Below are 25,886 nucleotides of genomic sequence, written 5' to 3'. Positions count from 1 at the left end.
GGTCCCGAGGAGCCCGGTGAGCCCGCGGAGGCTCCCAGGCCAGCTCCCGTCCTGCCGATGTCGTCCACCCCGGGGCGGCCACGGGGGAGACCGCGCCCTCCGGAACGCGCACACTCGAGCCTTCTCTCCTTTCTCCCCCGCATCCGGGCGCGTGTGTCCGCCGTGTCCTCCGGCCGGCCGCCCCGGGTGCCGCGTGGCCATCACACCCACTGGCCGCCCCCGGCCGGCCCGGGCTGGGCGCCCCGCAGGGAGAGGACGCGCTTGGGCACGCCCCGGCTGCAGCCCGGCCTGCCCGGCGTGGCGGCGGCCTCCCCGCGGCTCGGGCTTCCGGCACATTCGCGGGCTTCCAGCACCTCGGGTCCCTCCTCGGCCTCGAAGCACAGGAGCAGCGAGGCGGCGAGGGCGTCGAGCTGGCCCAGGCCGGCCTCGCCCGGGGGCTCCGGGGCGCAGGGCTCCCCCGCCGCCGCGCGGCGCACGCGGCCGGCCAGGCGGCAGAGATCCTCCACGCAGCTCCTCCGGGGGTCGGCGTCGGCGGGGCCGCCTGGGCACGGGGCGGGGACACGGTGGAAATCAGGCATCTTTATATAAGAGGGACCCCATCGGTGCCCTAGCGGGCCAGGGAACCGAGATCCGAGGATCTGGGGTCCGAGTCCGGGGGACCCCCTCTCTCCAGCCGACCAGGGAAAAGCCAAGGGTGAAGCCGGGCCTCGCGGATGGAGCACCGGCCTCGGGTGGAAGCCGCAAGAGCTCCGGGCCCCCGAGTCCAGTCAAGCCCGGGAAGAGGGCCAAAAACAAAACAAACACGGGAGTCCACACTGTTGGGGATTATTCCACTCAAGTGTTTCTCTACTAGGCAAGCAAGCACCCTGTTTTCTAATGCTGGCAGTGGGGTGCAACTCGGGACCTAGGTGCTGTCCCGTAGCTGTTTTCGGATCAAGGCTAATGCTCCACCATTTGAGCCACAGCTCCACTTCTGGCTTTTCGGTGGTTAATGGGAGATAAGAGTCATGGACTTTTCTGCCCAGGCTGGCTTTGAACCGTGATCCTCAGATCTCAGCTTCCTGAGTAGTTAGGATCATAGGGGCCAGTGCCACCCATACCCAGCACCGCCGGTTCTTCCCAGTGATGTTCACAGACAAACGTGCAGGCCTATTAGGCGGAATCAGGTTCCTGCAGAGGTAACTACCGCCCGTGAGGGACCAACAGAGGGAGGAAAAAGGGGAGCTGGCTCAGGGCCCTTCTCTACACAGTTCTGGACACACGCCATCCACAGTGCATACCTCTCAGCGCAGAAATCACCATTCGAACGGTCCTCTCTAAGCAGTGTGTTAACTTCAATAATTCTGGGGCAAGATGAACCATCTTCTTGCAGTTCCGGAATCTATAATCTTCTTGTTCTGGAGCTCCGAAGCTTTTCTGTGTAAATCAAGATTTAAAAAAAATACATAAAATAGGCTACTTAGCAATAAACATTAACAATGTGATTTTAATCATCAGAAAGTTATTTTTAATAAAGTTCATTTCCACACCAATATTTTACTCAACTTCTGTAAGACCAAAGTTAATTATTAACATAATTATTTTTTAAAAGAGACAGAATTCGCAATGAATTTTAAATCAAGGTCTTATTGTCTTACTATGAGGATGGACTAAAGCAAGTTGCATGCACTTATCTATTACCATAAAATACAAACTTACTTAATTAAAAACTTCAATTTATAATACCTCCCCTTTATCATACGTAAATAAAAAATTGCCTTCATTTTTTTTTTTCTACTTCCACCCAAGGCTCCATCAGAAATAAGTTCTTTACTCATTATATTCAATGTATACTATGTAGTAATTGAACTACATAACTTGAGGTTAGGGATGGAGGAGAAAACTATGGGAGAGGTGACCGTGATCACGCGCATTGTACTAGCCAGGCACCAGTGGCTCCTGCCTGTAATCCTAGCTACTCACTACTCAGGAAGCTGAGATCTGAGGATCGAGGTTTAGAGCCAGCCTGGTCAGGAAAGTCCATACGGCTCTTTATCTCCAATAAACTACTCAGAAAATGCCGGAAGTGGCGCTGTGGCTCAAGTGGTAGAGCGCTAGCCTTGAGCACAAAGAAGCTCAGCGGCAGTGCCCAGGTGCTGAGTTCAAACCACACTACTGGCAAAAAAGCATTGTACTCATAACCTGATTTATATAATTGTAATCTTTTTAATTATATTTTTTAAAAAAGAAGGCAAGTTTCTTTTCTGCGGGTAACAGTGGGGTTTGAGCTCAAGGCCTCCTACTTGCTAGTCAGACACTCAACTACTTGAGCCATGCCTTCAGTCATTACTCTCCTTTTAAAGACTAATAACACACCTAGTTTATATTTTTCTACTTACCCGATACATGGGAATAAGGTAATCTGTCTTAGTCAGTTGGGTTTCAAATCTTTGAACTCACTGAGTATTAAACCCAAAAGCTAAAAGATACCAATCCAGTAGCTCTAAGAAACAAATGTAAGGGGCGAGGCACCAATGGCTCAGATCTGTAATCCTAGCTACTCAGGGCGCTGATATCTGAGGATTGAGGTTCAAAGCCAGCTGGGACAGGAAAGGCCGTGAAATCCTTATCTCCAGTTAGCCACCAGAAAACTGGAAGTGGCATTGTGGCTCAAAATGGTAGAGCACTAGGGGCAGTGAATATGGCCTAGCGGTAGAGTGCTCACCTCATATACATGAAGCCCTGGGTTTGAGTCCTCAGCACCACATATAAAGAAAAAGCCAGAAGTGGCACTGTGGCTCAAGTGGTAGAGTGCTAGCCTTGAGCAAAAAGAAGCCAGGGACTGTGCTCAGCCCTGAGTTCAAGCCCCAGGACTGGCAAAAACAAAACAAAACAAAAAATCGTAGAGTGCTAGCCTTGAGCTGAAAAGTTCAGGGATAGCCCCAGGCCCAATCGAAAAAAAAAAAAAAAGAGAGAGAGAGAGAGACAGAGAGAGAAAACAAGTGTAAGGGGATAGGAATATGGCCTAGTGGTAAGAGTGCTTGCCTTGTATACATGAAGCCCTGGGTTCGATTCTTCAGCACCACATATATAGAAAATGGCCAGAAGTGGCGCTTGTGACTCAAGTGGTAGAGTGCTAGCCTTGAGCAGAAAGAAGCCAGGGACAGTGCTCAGGCCCTGAGTCCAAGCTCCACGACTGGCCAAAAAAAAAAATCCAAGTATGAAAGTAGCAAAAAAAACAAAGAAAAAGAAAACAAGTGTAAGGATACTGTATTAACAAATTCCTATTCAATCTTCTATTACTAAGACTAGTAATGATGTCTGCAAAGTAGCTACAAACAAGCAAATGTGCTTCAATCCAACACGTACATAAGAGTTCTCTTTGAGTAAGCATAAAAAAGTTTTTTAAAAGTCATTAATTGAAGTAAGTGGAATGATAAAATATATACTAAATGAAATTTTAAAAAAAACCTCTTACTATTTTCCATTCAGAGAAGGTATCTTCAAGAGATCTGATCAGTCCCATGGCACTAGCTTTCATCTGCTTGGTGACCTGCAGAGAAATGAATATTTTATTATGCAAATCATTATTTAGAAACACAAAATCCTAGAACTGCATGGGAATCCAAGAGGGAAAGTTCTAGTCTACAAAGCCAGAAGGTTGAAGTTCTGACTCGGGAAGTGTAAATAAATAGCTTCAGGGTATCTAAATCATACAACTGGAATGTCTTTCAAAAACCGATGGCCTACCGATTTCTCCAATAAATACCATGCTCTTTGATGTCTGCTATAACAAGATTTGCCTTTTACTTAAATATTTACAGGATGAAATTAGCAAAACTCCCCATGGGAGCAAGTGAGGAGACTGACACACCAAGCAGTCGATGCTCTGAGAACTTCACACACATTTTATTATTTGCTTGTTTTGTTTTTGCCAGTCCTGGGGCTTGGACTCAGGGCCTGAGCACTGTCCCTGGCTTCTTCCCGCTCAAGGCTAGCACACTGCCACTTGAGCCACAGCGCCACCTCTGGCCGTTTTCTATATATGTGGTGCTGGGGAATCGAACCCAGGGCTTCATGTATACGAGGCCAGTGCTCTTGCCACCAGGCCATATCCCCAGCCCACAGGTTTTATTATTTGATGCCCGTTAAGGTTAGGTCCTGGGTCCTAACTCCTGAGACTCCGAAGGATGGCAGAAGCCCAGTCTGAACCCTAATCCTTTGCTTTTGCACTGCTCAGTGCTGCCCCCTACGGAGCAGCTTCATTTCTGCCAGAGGATTCTGTTGAAGTATGTGTTGGCTTCACCTCTACTGAGTTCTGCCCTAAGACCAACTCAGATTTGCTCTATGGGAAGGAAGGGGGGAGGGAAGGAAGAGAGGGAGAGAGGGAGGGGGAGGGAAGGGGGAACCAAATCTTCCTCCTTACACACACACACACACACACACACACACACACGACACAAACTAGGATGTATCTGTGGCAGTGGGGTTGGCTGCGTGGAGCCGCGGCCTTGCTGGCCGTCAGGTCCTGTGCATGCAGGACGCACCTCGTGCTGTGCCCACTGCCTCGAGAGGTCTTGTTCAAGTTCTTCTGCTTTTTCCAGCCCAGAGTCTAACAGAATCTTCATTCCTGAGCCCACACCATCGCAGACAGCATCCATGAATTCTCCCTAGGGGACATTGCAAGCATTAACTTGTTTTCCTGGTCTGGGTAATTAGAGCTACGGAAAGTTTCTAGAATCGCGCATTTCTAAACTTAGTTTTTCATGTATTGGGCTGGGTAGAGTCTCTGTGGTGGACAGCAATCATCAAATCAAGCACGTAGAAGGATTTTCGTCTTTTCTTGAGGCAGGTTCTCATTACGTAGCCCAGGCTAGACTTGAACTCATGATCCTCTGGCCTTTCTGCCTCCTGAATGTTAGGATTACAGGTGTATGCCATGACATCTAGTATCAAAGGATTTTAATGGCTTGTAAGACGTATGTGTTTCCAACTACTTTAACCCATTTACATTGAGACTATTTTAAACCTTACTGCCAAATTATTGAAAGCACAATTTACTTTGAAAAATGAACTGAAGCCGAGTTTAATGATGCTGCTGCAGAAGTCGCTCATGTTCCCCCAGGAGGTCTTTCAGAACTAACCTCGGTGACGTTACCTGGACGCTGCCGGAAGTCTGACTGTTCCTGTGGTCCAGGAAATACAGCTTGCTCCCTTTCAGAATGGCTAACTGCCCCACATACTTCACAGCTTGCTGAATAACCTGCTTCCCTTTCTTCCTGGCCTCTTTCACCATGGATGAAATATCTGAACAGCATCCCTGGAAGACAAAAATGGACCAGTGTACCCGACGCGCGAGCTCACCCAGGGGAAGGAAACAAGGACAGCACTGGCTTGCAGAACATGTGATCCCCGTTCCCCAGAAGAATAAGAGACAAGACGAACAATATGAAGGACATAAATTACCCAGCCATTGATACAATGACCACTCCTCATACACACGTTCAAGCCAGAAACCAGGCAGCCCTACAGCTATGAAAGATGGCAGCATACGATACAGTCTGTGAAATAGTAATGACTAGGCATTCTTCAACATCAACTCCTTATTTCTTCCATCTCACCGGAACCCTTGAATGTTTATCTGGGCACCTAAGCGTTTAGAATAAAGAACTAACATGTCCTTTACGCTTGCATTCAGATGCGGTCAGATGAGGAAGTCCTGGCAAACATGCAAACAGAGGTGTCATATGGCGATCTCCAGAAACTTCCTTTAGAAGAAGGGATGTTGCGTCCTCCTCTGCTGCTGCTTGCGGCCTAATGCACTAAGCCAGCTGAAGGTTGTCGTGCTGGACCACACAGCCAGGGCTACTCTTTAGGCAGCGCGGATGGGAAGGGGGAAGGAGGAAGGAGGGAGGAAGGAGGGAGGGAGGGAGGGAGGGCGGGCATGGCAGCCTTGGAGGGCCAGCGCCGCGGTGCCTGCCGGCCTGCAGACGCCATACGTGAGGGAAGGCAAGCTGTGATCGCGCTTCTCCCTCGTAGCCCAGATCTCACCTGAGCGAGGTGAGCAGGGGACAAAGATGACCGTCCTGGCCGCCACGTGGGCAGGTTTGTGACTAATGCAGCACGGGCAGAGCGTGGCCCCTCTTCCCAACGCCCTTCAGAAGGCCGGCACAGTAGCTGAGTAGAGGGTGAAGTCCGGTCCACTGGTTCCCATCCCCTCTGCCACTTCCTGGTTCTGTAACACTCAGCGCCCCCACCCCCGCCCCCGCCTAATACAATGGCGACGGCAGTGCCTACTGGGGGGGTGCTATGAGTATGAGACGGACTTGTCTCTGTAATCACTTAGAAGCCTTGGCTCAATAAATCCATTTTAATCTACTTTTAAGACAAGACAGGAAACACGTCTGAAAAGCCCCCAGTTCTAATGTAGGGAAAGATACAGGCCAAGGCAAAGTTAATAAATAGTTACCCAAACAATTAGATTCTCCAAAGAAGAAATCAATCTCCAGGCCAGGAGGTATGGCTCAAGTGGCAGAGTGCCTTCCCAGCAAGTGCAAGGTCCCGAGTTCAAATCCCACTCCTGTCCCCTCCACCCTCTCCTCTAAAGAAAAACAGGTTGAGAGAAATCAATTTACCTGCAAAAACAACTGTAGGTAGCCCCCAAGTGTTTTAATTTCTTGTCTCAGTTCATCTTCGAGCCTTGCTATGCTGGTACAAGGCAGACACTCATTCCACCAGTGTTTGAGCAAGACCACAAGCTGATCGAAAGCACAAGTGATCTGTATAGTCAAGGACTGCGTCGTTCGATCCAAAGAGAACACTTTGAACAAGGAAACGACAGTGATCGAGGTGCACTGTACGCATGGACTGGCATGTGGAGTAGAAACCCCTTTCTATAACTGCTTAAAGATAATTTTTAGGGGCTGGGAATATGGCCTAGTGGCAAGAGTGCTTGTCTCATATACATGAAGCCCTGGGTTCGATTCCCCAGCACCACATATACAGAAAATGGCCAGAAGTGGCGCTGTGGCTCAAGTGACAGAGTGCTAGCCTTGAGCAAAAAGAAGCCAGGGACAGTGCTCAGGCCCTGAGTCCAAGCCGCAGGACTGGCCAAAAAAAAAAAAAAAAAAAAAGATAATTTTTAAAAGGGAATAAATAAGACTAAAAAAATTTAAAAGAATGAAATTTAGTGGAAGAAACCATCTCCAAATATGTTTCCACATGGCTGGGGGTGTGGCTTAGTGGTAGAGTGCTTGCCTAGCATGCATGAAGCTCAGGGTTCGATTCCTCAGTACCACATAAACAGAAAAAGCTGGAAGTAGCACTGTAGCTCAAGTGGTAGAGTGCTAGCCTTGAGCAAAAGAAGCTCAGGGACAGTGCTCAGGCCCTGAGTCCAAGGCCCAGGACTGGCAAAAACAAAAAAAAGATTCCACATGCCAGGTGCTAGTGGCTCACACCTGTAATCTTAGCTACTCAGAAGACTGAGATCTGAGGATCTCAGTTCTAAACCAGACTGAATAGAAAACTTATTTCTAATTAAGCACCAAAAAAGCTGGAAGTAGAGCCATGGGCTCAAGTGGTAGCTCATTAGCCAATCAGCGCAAAAGTGCCAGGCCCTGAGTTCAATCCCCGGGGCCTGGCGTGCACACACAAAAAAGACCGGACACACATGAGTACCACGAGAGCGGTCAAGCAACCTCTAAAGTTGTTTGCCACCAGTGTCAAGTATCCCCCCCCCCCCAACCACAATGCCCTGAGATGGGGGTGGGGTGGGGCTGTCCTTACAGCTCTCCTGACTCTCCTCGTCCTGCTCTTCATGGGCTTTAGAAACGGCCAGCAGCGCAGTGTAGATTTTCATTAGATTACTCATCAGGCTATCTGCTATCGTTTTTTCTTCATCGTAATTCTGCCCAAGGAAGTCGATCGACGAGCCAATCAGTTCTTTGCAAATTCCAGGAAGAAATGGTTCTGCTGAATTTGAGCAAAGGCTGCTTGATCTCTCCATTAAACCTGCACGAACAGGAAACAGCCTGACGCATGCCTGGTTGTCACACACCATACTTTCCGAGCTGTGAATGCAGATACGCTATAGAATCGCGGGCCATAAGGCTTCAAAGGAATTCATTCTTACTCCAGTACCCTCAGCAGGCCAGCCCCAGGACACAGACCCTCGCAGGAATGACCTCACCTCAAGCAGCCGCAGCCCATAGGTTGAGTAGCTTCTCCACCACAACAGGGGTGACGAGAAAACCCATACACCCCAGCGGCTTACTCTCCTTTTCTGAGCTCCAGCTCAATTTCACTACATTGAGCTTTTTTTTTGCTCCAGTTTGCTACTCTGGAAGCATACATCCAGTTCTAGTTTTTTCCTGGTTAGCTGTCTTCCAGACTGATCTGCCCAGGTTGGCTCTGAATCTCCCTCCTCAGAATTCAGCCTCCTGATAGCTAGGATTATAGGTTCAACCCACCAGTACCTGGCTGGCTCTCTTCTTTATTTGCTTTTGGTAGGGATTAATTTTTTCTAACTCCTATAGTATTATAAACCGGTAAAATAATGGCAATTAAATAAAATGACACCGGAAACGGGACTTGCTCATAAAGTAGAAAAGCAGGAAACAACGTGCTATCTAAAACTATATAAAAAGAAATGCCTGTGTTAATTTCTTCTAGAGGTATACCACAATCAAGACAGGCTCGAGCCAGCGGCCTCTCTGTAGCCCAGGCAGCATGTCTCTGGAAGATTGCCCTCAGGACAGGGGAATTTTCTGAGCACTGTCCAATCCAGAAGACAACGTGAGGGCTGGGGATATGGTCTAGTGGCCAGAATGCTCGCCTCGTATACATGAAGCCCTGGGTTCAATTCCCCAGCACCACATATACAGAAAACGGCCAGAAGTGGCGCTGTGGCTCAAGTGGCAGAGTGCTAGCCTTGAGCGGGAAGAAGCCAGGGACAGTGCTCAGGCCCCGAGTCCAAGCCCAGGACTGGCAACAACAACAAAAAAAATCCAAAGTGGTAAATAAGCTAACTGTGGATTAATATTACTGTGATGATGAGGAGGCATGACAATAGTCTTCTACGAGAGTTACGGTATTCATGTGCCTAGCTTAAAGAATTTCCCCCCCTATTCCTCTTTTTCACTTCACTCAACATTATGTTTCAATCGAGTTGTTGTGTGAGTCAGCCATTTGCTCTTTCTTATTGTTCCGTAGTGATCTACTGATAGCTGACAGGAAGTTCTTCTTTGGAACGGGGTCTTGCGATGTTGTCGGTTTGGCCGTTAAGTGAGGCTCCTGCCTCAGCCTCCGGAAGCAGCTCAGACTATAGGAATGTGGCATTACGTCCATCTAGAGAGTCACTGTGTGTGCGTGGTGTGTGTGTGGGGGGGGGCGGTGTCCTAAGGCTTGAAATTAGGCCCTGGGTGGTCCTTGCGCTTCTTTTGCTCAAGGCTAGTGCTCTATCACTAGAGCCACAGCGCCACTTGTGGGTTTCTGCTAGTCTAGTGATGATCAGAGTCTCAAGGGCTTTCCTGCCCAGGCTGGCTTTGAAACATAATCTTCAGATCTCAGTCTCCTGAACAGCTAGGATTCTAGGCGAGAGCCCAGCAGAGAGATCTTACTCATTTGCAAGCACAGACATAATACAAATCATGGTATGCAATGCATAACCTGCTATAATTTCTTCTTTGACTTATCAAGAAATAACCTTCCCCATACTGCTGAACACAAATGTCATTCTCATTCAAGCGGCCGCTCTACTAAAAGGGCACAGAGCCCAGGATTTTACAAGTGAAGAAACCACCCAGTCTACCTCTTCATTTTACAAGGGAAACACCTAGGCAAGGAAGCAGCTTTCCCAAGGCCAGGGGCGGTGATGGCCGAGGCGGGACTTGGTGCCTGTCTCCCACTGCAGAGCTCTGGAGGGGGTCAAATACCTGATGACCGGGAAGGGTGCAGATTCGGAGGCAGGGGGACTTGTAAGTCCTGCAGACAACCAGAAATCCTCCTGTTCTTCAGCAAACATCTGCTCCTGAGGAGAACAAACACTGAGACATTGTCCTTACACGCCACAGGGAGTGATGCGTTCTCAATGTCTTGCTTGGCTTTTACCCTCAAGGCTGGTGCTCTACTACTGTGCCATGCTTCCACTTGCAGCTTTGTTGCCGGTTAACTGGACTTTTCTGGATGAGTTAATTCTGAATTGAGATTTTCGTGTCAGCCTCCTAATTAGCTAACATTACATGCATGAGTCGCCAGTGCCTGGCTAGAACAATTAGTTATTACTGCTCATACAATGATAAATAATTCTAAGGACATTAAGTTTATACCTGTTTATAATGGAAACAGAAAGAAACCAGAAATCCTAAAATCCAAAGGAATTCGTAAGTCATTCTTGAATGAGTTTGTTGGTCTGTTTTAAATCTTGGAGAAGTTTATATTCTTATAAATTGCCTCAGGTATCTCAAAGCTGATTTCCTGGTGGTTAACTGGAGATAAGTTTCATGGACTTTCCTGCCTGGGCTGACTTCGAACTATGATCCTCAGGTCTGACTCCTGAGAAGCTAGGATGATGGGTGTACGCCATCAGCACCCAGCTTGTCCTAGTGATTTCTGACTGCAGCTTAGCAGTTTAGCACATAGCAGGTAACGCAGAAATACTAAGAAATGTTTGCTCTAACATAGTTCCACCTCTTTGAGAATGCAAAATGAATTTAAGTAAGCATGGTTGGAAGCAACAAGAGGTCTAACCAAGTTTGATAACTCAAATGGATCTCGAACTGCAGGCAGCACAAGACGATACAAGTTTTTTTTCTGGTTAAAATAGTGTTTGCCGACCTTTTTATGATCTTTAAGGAGTTGTACAAAGGGGTTTCAATTCAATGTGTCAGTTTGTGAGTACAATGCATCTTGATTAATGCCACTCCTTCTGATGAATTTATTTTTTCCAGTCCTAGAGCTTGAACTCAGGGCCTGAGCACTGTCCCTGGCTTCTTTTTGCTCAAGGCTAGCACTCTGCCACTTGAGCCACAGCGCCCCTTCTGGCCATTTTCTATATATGTAGTGCTGGGGAATCGAACCCAGGGCTTCATGTATACGAGACAAGCACTCTTGCCCCTAGGCCATATTCCTAGCCCCCTTCTGATGCATTTTTAAGAATAAAAAACAGTACAGCTGGGAGGTTCTGGGACAGCTGATAGCTCACGTGAGAACACTGGGAGCTGTGGGCTCAGCCATCTTTGAGTGGCAACTCTCTCCCCCAATCAGCAGCAGCTTGGGGCGAGTCTCCTGACCGCTTTTCACGCTCAGTTTTTCCATCGGCAGCATGGCGACGAAAGCCCGCGCTCCCAGGCTTGTGGTAAGTGCCAAAGGAGGCCGTGCCTTAACAAGCATTCAGCCATCTTTTTTTTTTTTTTTTTTTTCATTTTGAAGGTAGTGTCTTGCTGTGCAGGCCCAGGCTGGCCTTGAACTCACGATACTCCTACCCCTGCCTCCCACGTGAGGGGACGGCAGGGAGGCTGCCCCACATCTGGCTTCCCAGACGCTCTTGATCCTGAGGACGCGCCCGCTAATGAGCCAATAGTGTCGACCCCTCCACCCTGCCTCAAGGTTCCAGCCTTGGAGACAGCGCTGAGGTGTCCTGGAACCTCAAACGCGCTCAAAAGGTGAGCCTCGTCCCAGCTCAGGGAGCAAAGCCCTCTCGCTCTAGCCTGTCACCCGACCCAGAGCGGCGACGTGCTCCAGCCCTGCCTCCCGCTCACGAAGGCAGCGAGTGAGCGTGCGTGCGTGCGTGCGTGCGTGCGTGCGTGCATTCATTCATCTTTCAGGACACAGTAGACAGTAGTCACCACAGAAATACTTGCTTAGCTAACTAAAGGGCGCAACTGTATGGGCTTTCCATACCTTTCCAGACCCCTTCACCTCCACAATCTTAGCGCCCGAGGTCCAAGTGGAACCACAATTTGTTTAAAAAACATCCAGGCATTATATTAGTCTCTACGCTTTAAGTTAATTAACAAGCAATGCACAGCATATCTACTAGTCTTCTAGCAGGATGATTTATTCCTTTCTGGTGCTCACACTGACCTGACTACACTTAAAATCCTACAGCTTACAGTAAAATGTCACGGGATATGCCAAGTTCTGGAGAAAGAAGTTTAAAGTAATACTCTGCCTTCTTCATAGAAAATTAAATTTCTGCTGCTCTAAGGTGCTCATAAAACTTGGATGATGGGGGCTGGGAATGTGGCTTAGTAGTAGAGTGTTTGCCTCCTATACATGAAGCCCTGAGTTCAATTCCTCAGCACCTCATATACAGAAAAAGCCAGAGGTGGCGCTGTGGCTCAAGAGTAGAGTGCTAGCCTTGAGCACAAAGAAGCCAGGGACAGTGCTCAGGCCCTGAGTCCAAGCCCCAGGACTGGCAAAAAAAAAAAAAAAAAAAAACTGGGATGATGAACTATAGTTTTGTTTCTCTATCACATAACATTGTCATATCCTATGCTATAGCTTAATCACTACTGTATTATTCCGTTTTTGGTTCAGGGTTCCCATCACAGATATAGCCATCATGACAATAAATTAAGTAAATTAGACATTTAGATAAAATGTGATATGTGTACACAAATATGTGCACACATAATACACGTGATAGTTTTACATATCAACACCCACACCCACGCACACACATACACGCCCCTCCAGAGTAACAACCACATCTTTACCTCCTTCGAGAAAGTGAAGACACGGGCGTGTTTGTAATGTCAGGTTCCCACTCATCTTCGGGATCACAAAATACATCGTCACCCTTGTTAATACCATTACTCTAAGGGAGGGAAAAAGATAGTTTTCATTGTTATCAGTGGGGAAAAAAATGTTTAGCAACTAAGGGGAGAAGCTTAACTATTCCGCTACATCCAAAACATAACATTGGCAAAATTACAGAACATTTTTTTTTAAAAAAATCACAATCTTGATGACATGTTAAAAATAATCACAGAGGGCTGGGGATATAGCCTAGTGGCAAGAGTGCCTGCCTCGGATACACGAGGCCCTAGGTTCGATTCCCCAGCACCACATATACAGAAAACGGCCAGAAGGGGCGCTGTGGCTCAAGTAGCAGAGTGCTAGCCTTGAGCGGGAAGAAGCCAGGGACAGTGCTCAGGCCCTGAGTCCAAGGCCCAGGACTGGCAAAAAAATAAAAAATAAAATAAAAAAAATAATCACAGAGTGTTTGGGATTATAGCAAATACTTAAAAAACAATGAACTTGGTTTAAAGATAAGAATCACAATTGAGAAGAGACAGGAAACATAAAGCACAAGTAGGCTAATGTGGCAAGGCGGAGATGGAGTGTTGGGAGAGGGGGGAACTCGGCAGTAGGGCCTGTGCCCCATGGGTGGGAGGCTCGGGATGAGCCCTGGGATCCCAAAAGGAGAAAGGAGAGCCACGTGCCAGTGGCTCATGCCTCAAATCCTACTTAGGAGACTGAACTCTAAGGACCATCGTTCAAAGCCAGCCCAGGCAGGAAAGTCCATAGCATTTTTTTTTTTTTAAGAAGTATCATAATTTAGGAAGAGTACTGTAGTTTAAAATTTGAAGAGAGATAATAAATGATAATGTGGAAAGAGATAGAAAATGGATAAACTATATGGTATAAACCAACAGTACAATTCATTTGGGGAGGGAAAGGGGGAGGGGGAGGAGGAAAAATGAGGGGGAGGTAACAAGTTGGATAAGAAATGTATGTACTGCCTTACATATGAAACTGTAACCGCTCTGTACATCACTTTGATAATAAAGAAATGAATAAAAAAGAAAGAAAATAGATAAACTGAAAAAAAAAGAAGTATCATAATTTATTTATTTATTTTTTTTTTTTTGCCAGTAATGGAGTTTCACTCAGGGCCTGGGCGCTGTCCCCATACTCTTTCACTCAAGGCAAGCGCTCTAACACTTTGAGCCACAGCACCACTTCCCAGGAGTTGCTTATCTCTAACCACCAAAAAAGCTGGAGGTAGGGGCTGGGAATATGGCCTAGTGGCAAGAGAGCTTGCCTCATATACATGAAGCCCTGGGTTCAATTCCTCAGCACCACATATCTAGAAAACGGCCAGAAGAGGCGCTGTAGCTCAAGTGGCAGAGTGCTATCCTTGAGCAAAAAGAAGCCAGGGACAGTGCTCAGGCCCTGAGTCCCACGCCCCAGGACTGGCCAAAAAAAAAGCTGGAGGTAGAGCTATGGCTCAAGTGGTAGTGTGGTAGTATGCTAGCCTTGAACTCACAAGCTCAAGGACAGTACGCAGGCACTAAGTAAGCTCTAGGACCTACCCCCACACCAACCCCACTCCGTCCCCACACACAGAGAAACAGGAGAAGGTATAAAAATAACTTCAGGGGGCTGGGGATATGGCCTAGTGGCAAGAGTGCCTGCCTCATATACATGAGGCCCTGGGTTCGATTCCCCAGCACCACATATACAGAAAATGGCCAGAAGGGGCGCTGTGGCTCAAGTGGCAGAGTGCTAGCCTTGAGCAAAAAGAAGCCAGGGACAGTGCTCAGGTCCTGAGTCCAAGCCCCAGGACTGGCCAAAAAAAAAAACAACTTCAGATTAAGTCATAACTGTCTAGGCCCTAGTGACTCAGGTCTTTAATCCTAGCTACTTGGCAAGCTGAGAGCTGAAGTATCTTGATTCTAGAACAGCCTGGAAAATAACCAGCTAAAAACAGGACTGGAGGCCTGGCTCAAATGGTAGAGCACCTGCCTAGCAAGCAAGCACAAGGAACAAACTCTAGCCCCACAAGACAGATCAATAAACTGCTGCTTACAAGCAAAAGTAAATATATGTAATGGTTAATACTGTCTTGAATAAGTACATGATGGGTTGGCTTTTATATTTGAAACACTTTTGTATTTCTTTTCAGCAGTTTATAGAGACTTTAGTAATTCTGCAAACCTCATAGAGTTCTTTCATGGTTGCAAGTTTAGATTCAAACTTTTCCACACTCCATACAGTTGAGATCCCGAGCCGCAAGTCTCGGACCCGGATAGAAGTATCCGAACGCCCCTTATCAGATGCATGGTCTCTGAAAGAAAAATCAAACCAAAGCGTATTTCCTACGACATATCTGCCAGCTCATACCAACAGCTGCCTGGAGACACACAACTTCTATAGGAATTCAGCATGCTCCTCATGTCCTCCACTGCTAAGCAGTTATACTGGAGGAACAAGCAGGTCTAATATGTACTATACAAAAATAAGTTCACAAGCAAGTTTCTTTCCATTTTAAACGGTATATTTATTTTTCCTTTAAGAAAGCATGCAGGGCTGGGCACCGGTGGCTCTCGCCTGTATTCCTAGCCCATCAGGTGGCTGAGATCTGAAGGTCATGGTTCAAAGCCAGCCTGGACGGGAAAGTCTGTGAGACTCTTATCTCCAGTTAGTCACCAGAAGAAAAGCCAGAAGTGGAGCTGTGGCTCAAATGGTAGAATGCTAACCCTGAGCAAAAAAAATCTCAGGGACAGTGTCTAGGCCCTGAGATCAAGGCCCAGGACCAGCATGCAGGGCTGGAGTTGGAACACAGTAGTTAAGAGTGCTTGCCTAACATGTGCAAGGACCTGGGTACAATCCCCTGCAGCCTACAAAAGCAAATAAGCGAACAAACTAAATTAAGGCACACATGACTGCAATCCCAACATTCAGGAGGCTGAAACAGGAGGATCATGAGTTCAAGGCCAGCCTAGGCTACCTAGGAAAACTAGAGTTCCAAAAAAAAAAAAAAAAAGAATTCCTTAAGTGGTGAGTACCAGCTTTGAGTGAAAAAAGCTAAATAAAGAGCTTAAATCCCCGAGTTCAAGCCCCAGTACTAACATGCTCATGGGCACACACAGGTACACACCCACTCACCAGTAAATCACTAAGACAACTCCACTTGTTCTATTTGTAAGTTAAAAATGCACGAGGACGTTAGGGCCGAGCCTCCAAGTGGCACTAGCGATCTACATAGCAACCCTTTCCTAGCAGGCCCAGCGGATAAGACTGTAAAGAAACTACAAAAAGGAAAACCAAACCAAAACAACACACCCGTATAGAGCAATTCCTCTTAAAACAAAGAACTGCTTTAAAGTCAGGGCCGTCAGGAAGCGCTCACCTGCCAAAAGCGTAACGTTTTTTCAGTTTGCTGCTGATGGTGTTGGCTTCCTGGATCATCACCGAGAGTTTCATGGAGCTCCAGCTGGGCTGAACTAACACAAAGGCATGGAGAGGATTTAAGCACACCGTGAGCTGCAAGCAAGTGGTTTTAACCAGCACTTGGGCTGCGCGTAAGAGCGGAGTGATTTCCCTTCAGAGCTCACGGGGACAAGAAAATACCCCAGCCAGTGGGTGTGGTACACAATCCTCCCCACTCAGAGGCAAAGGCAGGAGATCATGAGTTCAAAACCAGGCTCAGCTATATTGTGAGAACCTGTCTCAAAAGCAATCAAGCGAACAAAACGAAAACAAACAAAAATATTCTTTAAATTAAAATGGGGTCTCTCACTTGTGAAGAGATGGAAGAAAACTTCTGATTAAAAAAGAAAGTTTTAGCATAAGCTGGGTAGCGGTGGCTCGGGCCCTGTCATCCTTGCTACTCAGGAGGCTGAGATCTGAGGCTTGCAGTTCAAAGTCAGCCGTGGCAAGAAAGTCCCTGAGGCTCTTATCTTCAATTAACCACCAGAAGCTAGAGGCAGAACTATGGCTCAAAGTGATACAGCACTAGCCTTGAGCAAAAAAGCTCAGGGCCAATGCCCAAGCCTTAAGTTTAAGCCCCACAACCGACAACAAAAAAAACACTTAAGAAAAGTTTTAGTATACCAAGGAACCACCAAAGGCAATTTTTTTTCCCCAAATAACATCTAAGACTTTTTCTTCTGACTTCTTTTTAATTTTTCTAATTTCTTTTTAAAGTAAGGTTAAGGATATAATGGCCTTATGCATACAGACACATAATCCTTTTTAACTTTCCCCCCAAATATTCTGCAACACAAAAAAATAAAATTGGGCCAGGCGCAGTATAATTGTAGCTTAGGCAGGAGGCTGAGATCGAGGATAGGGCTTGAAGCCAGTCTGGGCAGACAAGTCTGAGAACCCATCTCCAATCAGCCAGCAGAAGCCTAGAGGCGGAGCCACCAGCCTTGAGGGGGAAAAACCAAGAGCACGAGGTGCCGAGTTCAAGCCCCAGGTGCAGCACAAAATAATAATAAAATAGACAGGAAAACAATGTTGTCTAAAATTTCATTTTCCCGATTATATTAACATACTCACTGTACAAATCAGTGAGATGCACCATGATTTTCCATGTGTGCAAGCATCCCAGCCATCCTTTTATTATTGGTTCCTCCCCTCCCCAAGTCCCTTCACCTTTTCCAACCCTAGCCGTCCTGAGGAATTGCTCTGCTCCCTTCCCCCTTGCCCTTCTCTGACTCCAGTGATGACTGCTCCGTCCTGTGCTTTAACGAGGACGACTTACTGGTTTTCTTAAATGGAGTATGTAATATTTGTCATTTTCAGGAGACATATTCAGTCTATAGATTCTAAAAATAAACATCCACACAAATATAGTCGCATATAGAAAAGTCAGCAACATCTAGAATAAAGCATTTTGAGTGCAGAATGGCAACTGACATCTTATTAATCATATTATAAATAAGGCAAGTAACTAAAAGTGTCTGCTAAATCAATCCTACTCACCTGTCAACAGTTTATCCCTATTAGTCCGATTCTGCTGCAAAATTTGTAGTTCTTTAGCAATTTTTTGCTTTTCAGCTTCTAAAGCCTCCAGGATTTTTGCGTGGCGGACACTGTGGTCTGCTAAGGCCTAAGCGATGTTCAGTCATTGGTACAGATCCACACGTGAGGAGATGCAGAGAGAAAAGTTACAAAGTCAGAGTGAGATGATGGATTTGTTGCTTTTCGTATCTACGCATTTCCCATGAAATCATGCCTTACATGTGCATATAAAGAAAAAATTTTAAACTGATTAGTAATAGTCCCACTACAACTGAATATGATTTTAAAATACTCATTTCATTAGGCACACATGCTGAACACGCTCTATTAAACATAAAAGACCTTTTAAAAATGGCTTGTACATTTCTGTGTGTGTGTGTGTGTGTGTGTGTGCCAGTACTGGGGCTTGAACTGTGGGTCAGGGTGATATCGGTGAGCTTTTGTGTTCAAGTTTAGCACTTTACCACTGAGCCACAATTCCACTTCTGACTTTTTTTTCCTTTGGAGATAAAAAGTCTCATGGACTTTCCTGCCTGGGTTGGCTTTGAACTACAATCCTTAGATCTCAGCCTCCTAAATAGTTAGAATTACAGACATGAGCCACCAGCGCTCAGCTGAAATTTCTAAATAGGATGCCACATCCCCAGTCCAACATCTGAAACTTTCAATAGCACAGATTAATCTTTCTTCCCTTTCCTAGGAATTAAAGAACTTTAGAAAAAGGGGGGGGGGGGCGCGGAGCAGTTGGCTAAAGAAGGACATTCTCAAGAAGATTTGTTGGCTAAAGAAAGCTAGAATAGGGGCTGGGCCTAGTGGCAAGAGAGCTTGCCTCCCATACATGAAGCCCTAGGTTCAATTCCCCAGCACCACATATACAGAAAACGGCCAGAAGGGGCGCTGTGGCTCAAGTGGTAGAGTGCTAGCCTTGAGCAAAAAGAAGCCAGGGACAGTGCTCAGGCCCTGAGTCCAAGGGCCAGGACTGGCAAAAAAAAAAAAAAAAAAAAAAAAAGCTAGCATAGGTTAAGATCTTAATAAGTGGCAACTACTGTCATAAAAAAATCAAAGTCCAGGGGCTGGGGATATGGGCTAGTGGCAAGAGTGCTTGCCTTGTATACATGAGCCCCTGGGTTCAATTCCCCAGCACCACATATACAGAAAACGGCCAGAGGGGCGCTGTGGCTCAGGTGGCAGAGTGCTAGCCTTGAGCAAAAAGAAGCCAGGGACAGTGCTCAGGCCCTGAGTCCAAGGCCCAGGACTGGCCAAAAAAAAAAAAAAAAAAATCAAAGTCCACAAAAACTTTAGTTGGCACAAATAACTCAGAGCCGCCCACGAACAGAGACTGTTTCCCAAGCGTGAAGCCGCTGCGGCTTTCTCCGGAGGCAGCTCATGGCGCCCCTGGCCCGGAGCTGCATCTGGTACCGGAGGATTAGGAATGAACTGTGACTGGCGCATCAAAGGCTTCCTGGGAGCAGCCTGCCTGCTGCTCTTCCAGGGGCCGCTCAGGCTTCACCTCCCCCCCCCACTGCCCTGTGCCCCAACACAAGAGCTGCGTCTACCTCCACTTCCTCGGTGCCACATCCCTTGCTTACGTTATCATGAGCACTTACAGACATGAAGAAGAGAAACGAGAGCCGGGCACCAGGGGCTCGGGACCATAGTCCTAGCTACTCAGGAAACGGAGATGGGAGAATAGCCTTTTAGAGTCATCCAGGGCAGAACAGTCCAGCAAAAAGTTGGACGTGGAGGTGTGGTTCAAGGGGTAAAGCACCAGCCTTGAGCAGAAAAGGCCAAGAAGGAGAGCACCCAAGCCCTGTATTCAAGCCCGGGTACCCACACAAAGAGACAGAAGACAGACAGACGGAGGGAGGAGAACCGGGGACGGAGCTGGGGGGGACACAGAGCTCGGCCTCCAGGCACCTCAGTGTAGAGGCGAGGGGACAAGCTTTCAGGCAGAAGAGCCTCTCTCTCCTGGGGATCTAGAGGAGGCTCTTTCCTGTCAAGGCGCCATACACTTAGCAAGGAAAACAAGCCCAGTTCCTCCTCAGAACGCAGCAAGTGAGCTATAAAAGGAAATTACCTGCTTTGTAGCCAGAGTCTCCATTTCTAGTCGTTTTTTGTTGACATATATTTTCTGTTCAAGATGCTGCTTCGTCTTTTCTAATTCCTCGATTTTGTGATTCGCCTTTTGGTTATTTATCTCCTGCATTTTCTTCCTTTGAGACTCTTCCCTCTGTAACGAACATTAATAAAAAACTAACTCTAGGCCAGAACAGTTTTTCAAAAATAGAACGGCACCAAAGTACCACAGGCCCTTTCTCTCATCAAAGCAGGAGAAATGACCAATAGAAACGCCGGCCCGAAGCCTCCCCGCTTCATTCAGGTTGGCTCATGGAACCAAAAGTAAATGTCACCAGTCACCAGTCGCCAGTTAGGAATACTCTAACCTGGGCGTGTGGCAACGCAAGGCTGCCGGGAAAGCGCCACGGCTGGGCCCCGCGCCTGGCTGCCCGGCTCCTTCTCCCCGCCGTCAACTCGCCTCTGAAGGAGAAACGCCAGGGCCCAGCCTCCCGGCAGCCCCGGCTCTAATCCCCGACACTCCTCCGGTCCCTCTAAGGACACGATGACCCGTCCCAGGGCACCCGGGGCTCCGCACACTACCAGTTCTGCTTCCAGGGCTTGGATCTTGCTCTCGTACGCGGCTCTCTGAGAGGCGAGCTCGTGCTGAGCCATCTCCTTGGCGATCTGGATGCCTTGCATCATCTCCTCCTTTGCCTTCAGCTGCGCTTCTTTCACCTCTGCCTCGAGTCTGCAAAGTACAGCAAGAGGTTAATAGGATGCACGGCTAATCACGCCACACGACTGTCCACTGAAAAGAATGAAACCTTAAGATAGGATTGCTGATAATAAACCAAATGTGTTCTGCAAGTTTTCTTTTCTTTTCTTTTCTTTTTCTCCCCCTCTTTCTTTCTTTCTTTTTTTTTTTTTTTTTTTTTTTTTGGCAGGTACTGGGGCTTGAACTCAGGGCCTGGGTGCTGTCCCTGAGATTTTGTGCTTTTGTGGCTCTACCACTTGAGCCACAACTCCACTTCTGGCTTTTTGCTTGTTGATTAGGACTTTTCTGCCTGGGCTGGATTTGAACTGCAATCCTTAGGTCTCTCAGCCTCTTCAGTAGCTAGGATCACAAGCATGAGCCACTGGTACTCAGCTAGAATTTCTCTATAAACAAAAAATATAGCAGGTTAAAAATCTGCTTACTTCCACCTTAGTTACTATTGTCTGATATTTAAGTGGACATATTTTTCTAATACTTAAAGCAAGAAAATTATATAAAAATATTTTCTAGTAGATACTGAAGTACTTGTAGTTAACACAAGAGTAGGGTATCTTAGTTCAAACTAACAATGGCTAGACCAACAATGATTCTTCATATAGCAATACTTTTTCATTTGTGTTTTGTGTTACATACATTAGGAAAATATTGAAATGACCCTAAAAGCATGTCTTACAAGAGCTGATGAAGTAGAAACTAAACCACATTTTCAACCATCCATAATAATTTTATGTGTCAGTACTGGAGCTTGAACTCAGGGCCTCATGCTCTGCGAGCCACACCTCCATGTCTGGCCTTTTCTCCGTCAGAGATAAGAGTCTCAGATTTGTCTGCTCAGCTTGGCTCTGAACTGAGATCTTCCCCTGAGCAGAAAGGATTGTAGGCATGGGCCACTGGCAAATGGCTAATTTCATGTTTTGGTAAGTCAAAATATTAACTGTCACCTCTCAACATACAAGAAAACAATGTCAATGGTAAACAGAAAGCTAAATAGCTTCTTTCTTCCCGGTAAAATTGATCTGTCAGGACATGCTACAACCAAAAGAAATCGCCATTCACGGTTTTACTGAGGAAAGAAAGAATGTCAGAAGAAGGGGGGGGCTGCCGGGGCAGGGGAGGAGGAGACACCAGACACCGCCGCCTGGACAGCGTCAGGGTGGGCACCGAGACTCGGACGGCCACCGTAGCCCCACCCCGCGAGTCACCAAGGGCCGGGAACTGCACACTTTAGAATGGCTAAAGTGCTGGGTGCCAGGGCTCACACCTGTAACCCTAGCCACTCAGGAGGCTGGGATCTGAGGACTGTGGTTCAAAGCCAGCCCAGGCAGGAAAGTCTATGAGACTCTTACCTTCAATTAACCATTCCCTCCCTCCCCCCCACAAAAAGGAGCCAAAAGCAGAGCTGTGGCCCAAGTGGTAGAGTGCTAGCCTTGCACAAAAAAAGCTCAAGGACAGTATTCAGGCGCTGACTTCAAGCCCTAGGACCAGCACCAAAATAATAATAATAATAATAATAATAGGCTAAAATGGAGCCAGGCATGTTCCCCCTTGCAGTACTTGGGAGGCTGAGGCAGGAGGACCAGGAGCTGGAGGCCAGCCTGGCTTGCAAAGTTAGAGCTTGTCTCCCAAAAGGGGGCAGAGGGGGGAGACAGTGGCATCTTTTAAAAAAAAAAATAAGGATGGAAAAAGTACATTTAGGCTTTTTAAAAGATAAAAGACACAGTCATTCTTAATTCCTCCTCCTGTCATTCTCTGTATTCAATGAGCTTTTGTCTCCTTTACTTTTCTCTGCTACCCTGCCACACCATACTTACTGTTCTCAACTGAAGTCACGGCCTGTAACCTAGCTGCTCCGAGCACTAAGCCTTCCGCTAAGCCTTCCCCTCAGCACGGGGGCCGGAGCCTTCTCTCACAATGTGCTTCTGAATCATGAGTGTCTTATACCTAACGGCAGTTCTTCAGTTGTTCCTTAAGAGGCAACCCACAGTTTTGAGCACATGCGCACACGCGCGCGAGTGTGCAAGTATGTGTGTGTGTTTGTGTGGTTGTGGGGCTTGAACTCAGGGCCTGGGCACTGTCCCTGAGCTCTTTTGTTCAAGGCTAGCCCTCTACCACTTTGAGCCACAGTTCCACTTCCTTGAGCCCTTTATTACGTATACTTCACCATCTCACAAAGCAAATGGGCATCTCCCAGTCTGCCTCGGGATGACACCTCATTTTCTCATGAGACACTACTCTAGGGACCCCAATAAGCCCCCAGTGGCCCCCAGTCAGGACAAGGGGTCACCTGTATACCTCTACACTACACAGGACATCACTAGTGAGAGCTGTCAGCTCATGAGATGATGAATTCCTCTAGTTCTTTTTATATCCAGCATTTTGCACAGTGATAGACACAAAGTCGATGCCTAGTAAGAAAGAATTTGTTAAACAAATGATCGTAGGGACACGGAAGGCGGTGTCAACCACTGAGCTTCGTACAGTGGGGCCATCTCTTCTGTAAACGCCCTCGTACGCTTCTTGCTCCACACCAACTGTACTACTTACTGAGATCTCTGTGCCACCAGTAACTCATTCTTGGCAAATTCAAAGTCTTTTGGAGCCTCACTTGCAAGAGTATCTCTACTGGAGGGCTTTCTCCCTTCCTGGACTTCGACTGGGTGATTAAATCTGAAATAATGATCGCCACCAAGAATCACTCGATCACCCTAAAGCACACAAAAATATTTGCTATTGGAGGTGACTCTGAATGGAAACTTCAGCATAAGGGAAAAAAAATCAATTAGCTCAACAATTCAAGATAATCTAATACTATTAATGAGAAGCATAGCAACTCACTTTTGGTAAATGCTTACTGTGTGTATGCGTGTATACCCGCATGTGCACATGTGCATGGATGTATGCGTGTGTACACACACACCAGGAGAACTTCCTTATCTCACAAAAGAGAAAAGCAAGGCTTGAGGATGAGATGCATTGTGCCTTCCCAGGTAATCTCCCCCACCGCAGCCCCTGGGACCGTACGTGACGCAGCACTGTGGACTCCAAGATGTGTCTTCCATTTACGTAGGTCTTTGCTTCCCCAACCGGGATAATGCTCACTGTCCCTTCCAGATTTTTGATCATACTGTAACAAATAAGAAGCACAGAGTTACAACCGCAACACACTCTAAAAGGCAAGAAAAGGGCAAAATGAAATAATCTCAGGCGATTACTGCCTTTGGTGTCTGTTTATAGCAACAAAGACTTAAAAAATATTATATTTTCATTCAACTAGATTTAGGAGTTTCCAGAAAAGAAAAGCCTGGCCTCTAGCCAATTCTATCTGCTACTGGTAGGGAAGAATTTTCACTGTGCATATTTTGAAAGTAATTCAAAAAAGAGAGAGAGAGAGAGAGAGAGAGAGAGAGAGAGAGAGAGAGAGAGAGAGAGAGAGAGAGCACAACTCTTGCCAGATGCTGGTGGCTCATGCTTGTAATCCTAGCTACTCAGGAGGCTGAGATCTGAGGATCACAGTTCAAAGCTGGCGCAGGCAGAAAAGTCCATGAGACTCCTATCTCCAATTAACCACCAGAAAACCGGAAGAGCTGCTTTGGCTCCAGTGGTAGAGTACTAGCCTTGAGCTGAAGAGCTCAGGGACAGTGCCCAGGCCCAAAGTTCAAGCCCCACAACCGACCAAAAAAAATAAATAAATAAATAAAAAAGGAGACAAAAATTCAAAAAAAAAGTATGAAACATGGATATGGCTTCCCATAAGTGAACTGACAAGCTTAATAACTTTAACAGGAGTAGGAAAAACTGCTCTGCAGAAAGAAACTCTACTTTTGTCAGGAATTATGAACAAGAATACACACAAATATTGTAGTTGCAGAAAATTACAAATAACCCAAATGCCTATCCACAAAGTACACAGACTGTACTAACACGAGATAGGTATGTACAATGGAATGCTTCGCGGCAGTGAAAAGACCATGAACATAGAGAAAATTTAAAGACACAGCGCAGCCAGGCACCAGTGGCTCACACCTGTGATACTAGCTGCTCAGGAGGCCCTCAGTTCCAAGCTAGCCCAGGCAGGAAAGACTGTGAGGGACTCTCATCTCCAATTAACCACCAAAAAGCTGGACGTAGATCTGTGACTCAGGCACAGATAGAGCAGCACTAGCTGTGCACAAAAGCTAAGCAATAAGACCCAAGCTCTGAGTTCAAGCCCCAGGGCCAGCAAACAAACAAGCAGGCAAACAAAAACACCCACAACATAGAACCAAAACAATTTACGAACTTTACCATTCCAATAACATATAAAATTTAAAATTTTTAATTTTTCACTCCAACCCTAAGTTTTGCTATATTAAAGAGATAGAAGTTCAATCTTACGCTCATCATTATAACTGCAAGAAAAGAAATTACCCTGGAGTCAGATCAGGAATGAACAGAGAGACCATTACATCCTACCTTACACTGACAGTAACTGTCTTTATAAAACACTCAAGAACTGTACTCCAAGAAATGGAGACAAGAGGTTTGTGTTATTTTGCTTTAATTTTTTTTTTCCTGGCTCTGTTGCTGTTTGCCTTCTGTACCTGTTGTCTTGAATGTTAGGTAATCTTTTCGGGGGAGAGCACGGGGAACACAGAAATGGTTGGACACAGGATGAACAAACGCAGCAGTGATACTCACTAGACTCTACGTTGGAAATGAACTCCACAACTTGTGGGTGGGAAGGGGTGTCAGAGGGGAAAACCAGGAGAAAACGAGGGACGAGGGGACACTGTTCAAAAAGAAATGTGCTTATTACCTGACTTATGTAACTATAGCCTCTCTGTACATCACCTTTACAGTAACAATTTTCTTTAAAAGTTTCCAACTAATCAATGAAAATAAATGACTACACATTTTTAAAAAGAATTATTTCTCCTGACTAGAAGACAGATTTGAAGAAGTAGAGCAAAGGATCAGCCTATGAAGGAGGCCCCCACATTAACAAGACGCAGAAGCTTCTGGTACACGCAGGTGCACCTCAGACCCTCAACCCACCAATGGTCGTCAGCAATCAAGACCCCGGACAGCTGAATGTCATGCTTTGCATGCGGTCTGCACTTCCCCACTGTAGTTGTTCCTTCTTTGATCACATACAGCAGCATCTCGGACAGCTGCGGGTCTTCGCTGAGATGGACAAGGTTTGGAAAATGGTTGTCCATCTGAAATGTAATTCCGGCTTTCTGGTAGAAGTCAGACCAAAAACAAAACACAAAAATTATGGATATTAAATAAATTGTGACCCCAGCATGAAATTATTAAATTCACTTGAAATGAATGA

The 25,886-nt window shown here is 46.6% G+C and overlaps 1 protein-coding gene across 1 annotated transcript in view; it reads right to left on the bottom strand.

Moving 5' to 3' along the window:
• Positions 1–200: 200 nt before the first annotated feature.
• Positions 201–25,886, bottom strand: part of Kif14 (kinesin family member 14) — a 45,100-nt gene continuing 19,414 nt past the window's right edge. The window contains exons 13-29 of the mRNA XM_048358254.1: positions 25,604–25,788; positions 23,591–23,693; positions 23,114–23,274; positions 20,395–20,542; positions 19,814–19,966; positions 17,698–17,824; positions 16,118–16,211; positions 14,923–15,052; positions 12,696–12,796; positions 9,912–10,006; positions 7,765–7,989; positions 6,615–6,799; positions 5,138–5,299; positions 4,527–4,649; positions 3,458–3,532; positions 1,281–1,416; positions 201–541 (exon numbers count right to left, since the gene is read on the bottom strand). Coding sequence (XP_048214211.1) covers positions 201–541; positions 1,281–1,416; positions 3,458–3,532; positions 4,527–4,649; positions 5,138–5,299; positions 6,615–6,799; positions 7,765–7,989; positions 9,912–10,006; positions 12,696–12,796; positions 14,923–15,052; positions 16,118–16,211; positions 17,698–17,824; positions 19,814–19,966; positions 20,395–20,542; positions 23,114–23,274; positions 23,591–23,693; positions 25,604–25,788 — 2,544 coding nt within the window. The remainder of the gene's footprint in view (positions 542–1,280; positions 1,417–3,457; positions 3,533–4,526; positions 4,650–5,137; positions 5,300–6,614; positions 6,800–7,764; positions 7,990–9,911; positions 10,007–12,695; positions 12,797–14,922; positions 15,053–16,117; positions 16,212–17,697; positions 17,825–19,813; positions 19,967–20,394; positions 20,543–23,113; positions 23,275–23,590; positions 23,694–25,603; positions 25,789–25,886) is intronic.

The sequence above is a fragment of the Perognathus longimembris genome, chromosome 11, assembly GCF_023159225.1.
Source record: "Perognathus longimembris pacificus isolate PPM17 chromosome 11, ASM2315922v1, whole genome shotgun sequence".
Taxonomy (NCBI): domain Eukaryota; kingdom Metazoa; phylum Chordata; class Mammalia; order Rodentia; family Heteromyidae; genus Perognathus; species Perognathus longimembris.
The sequence above is the reverse complement of the archived record's forward strand: the minus strand, read 5'-3'. Positions and strand labels throughout refer to the sequence as shown.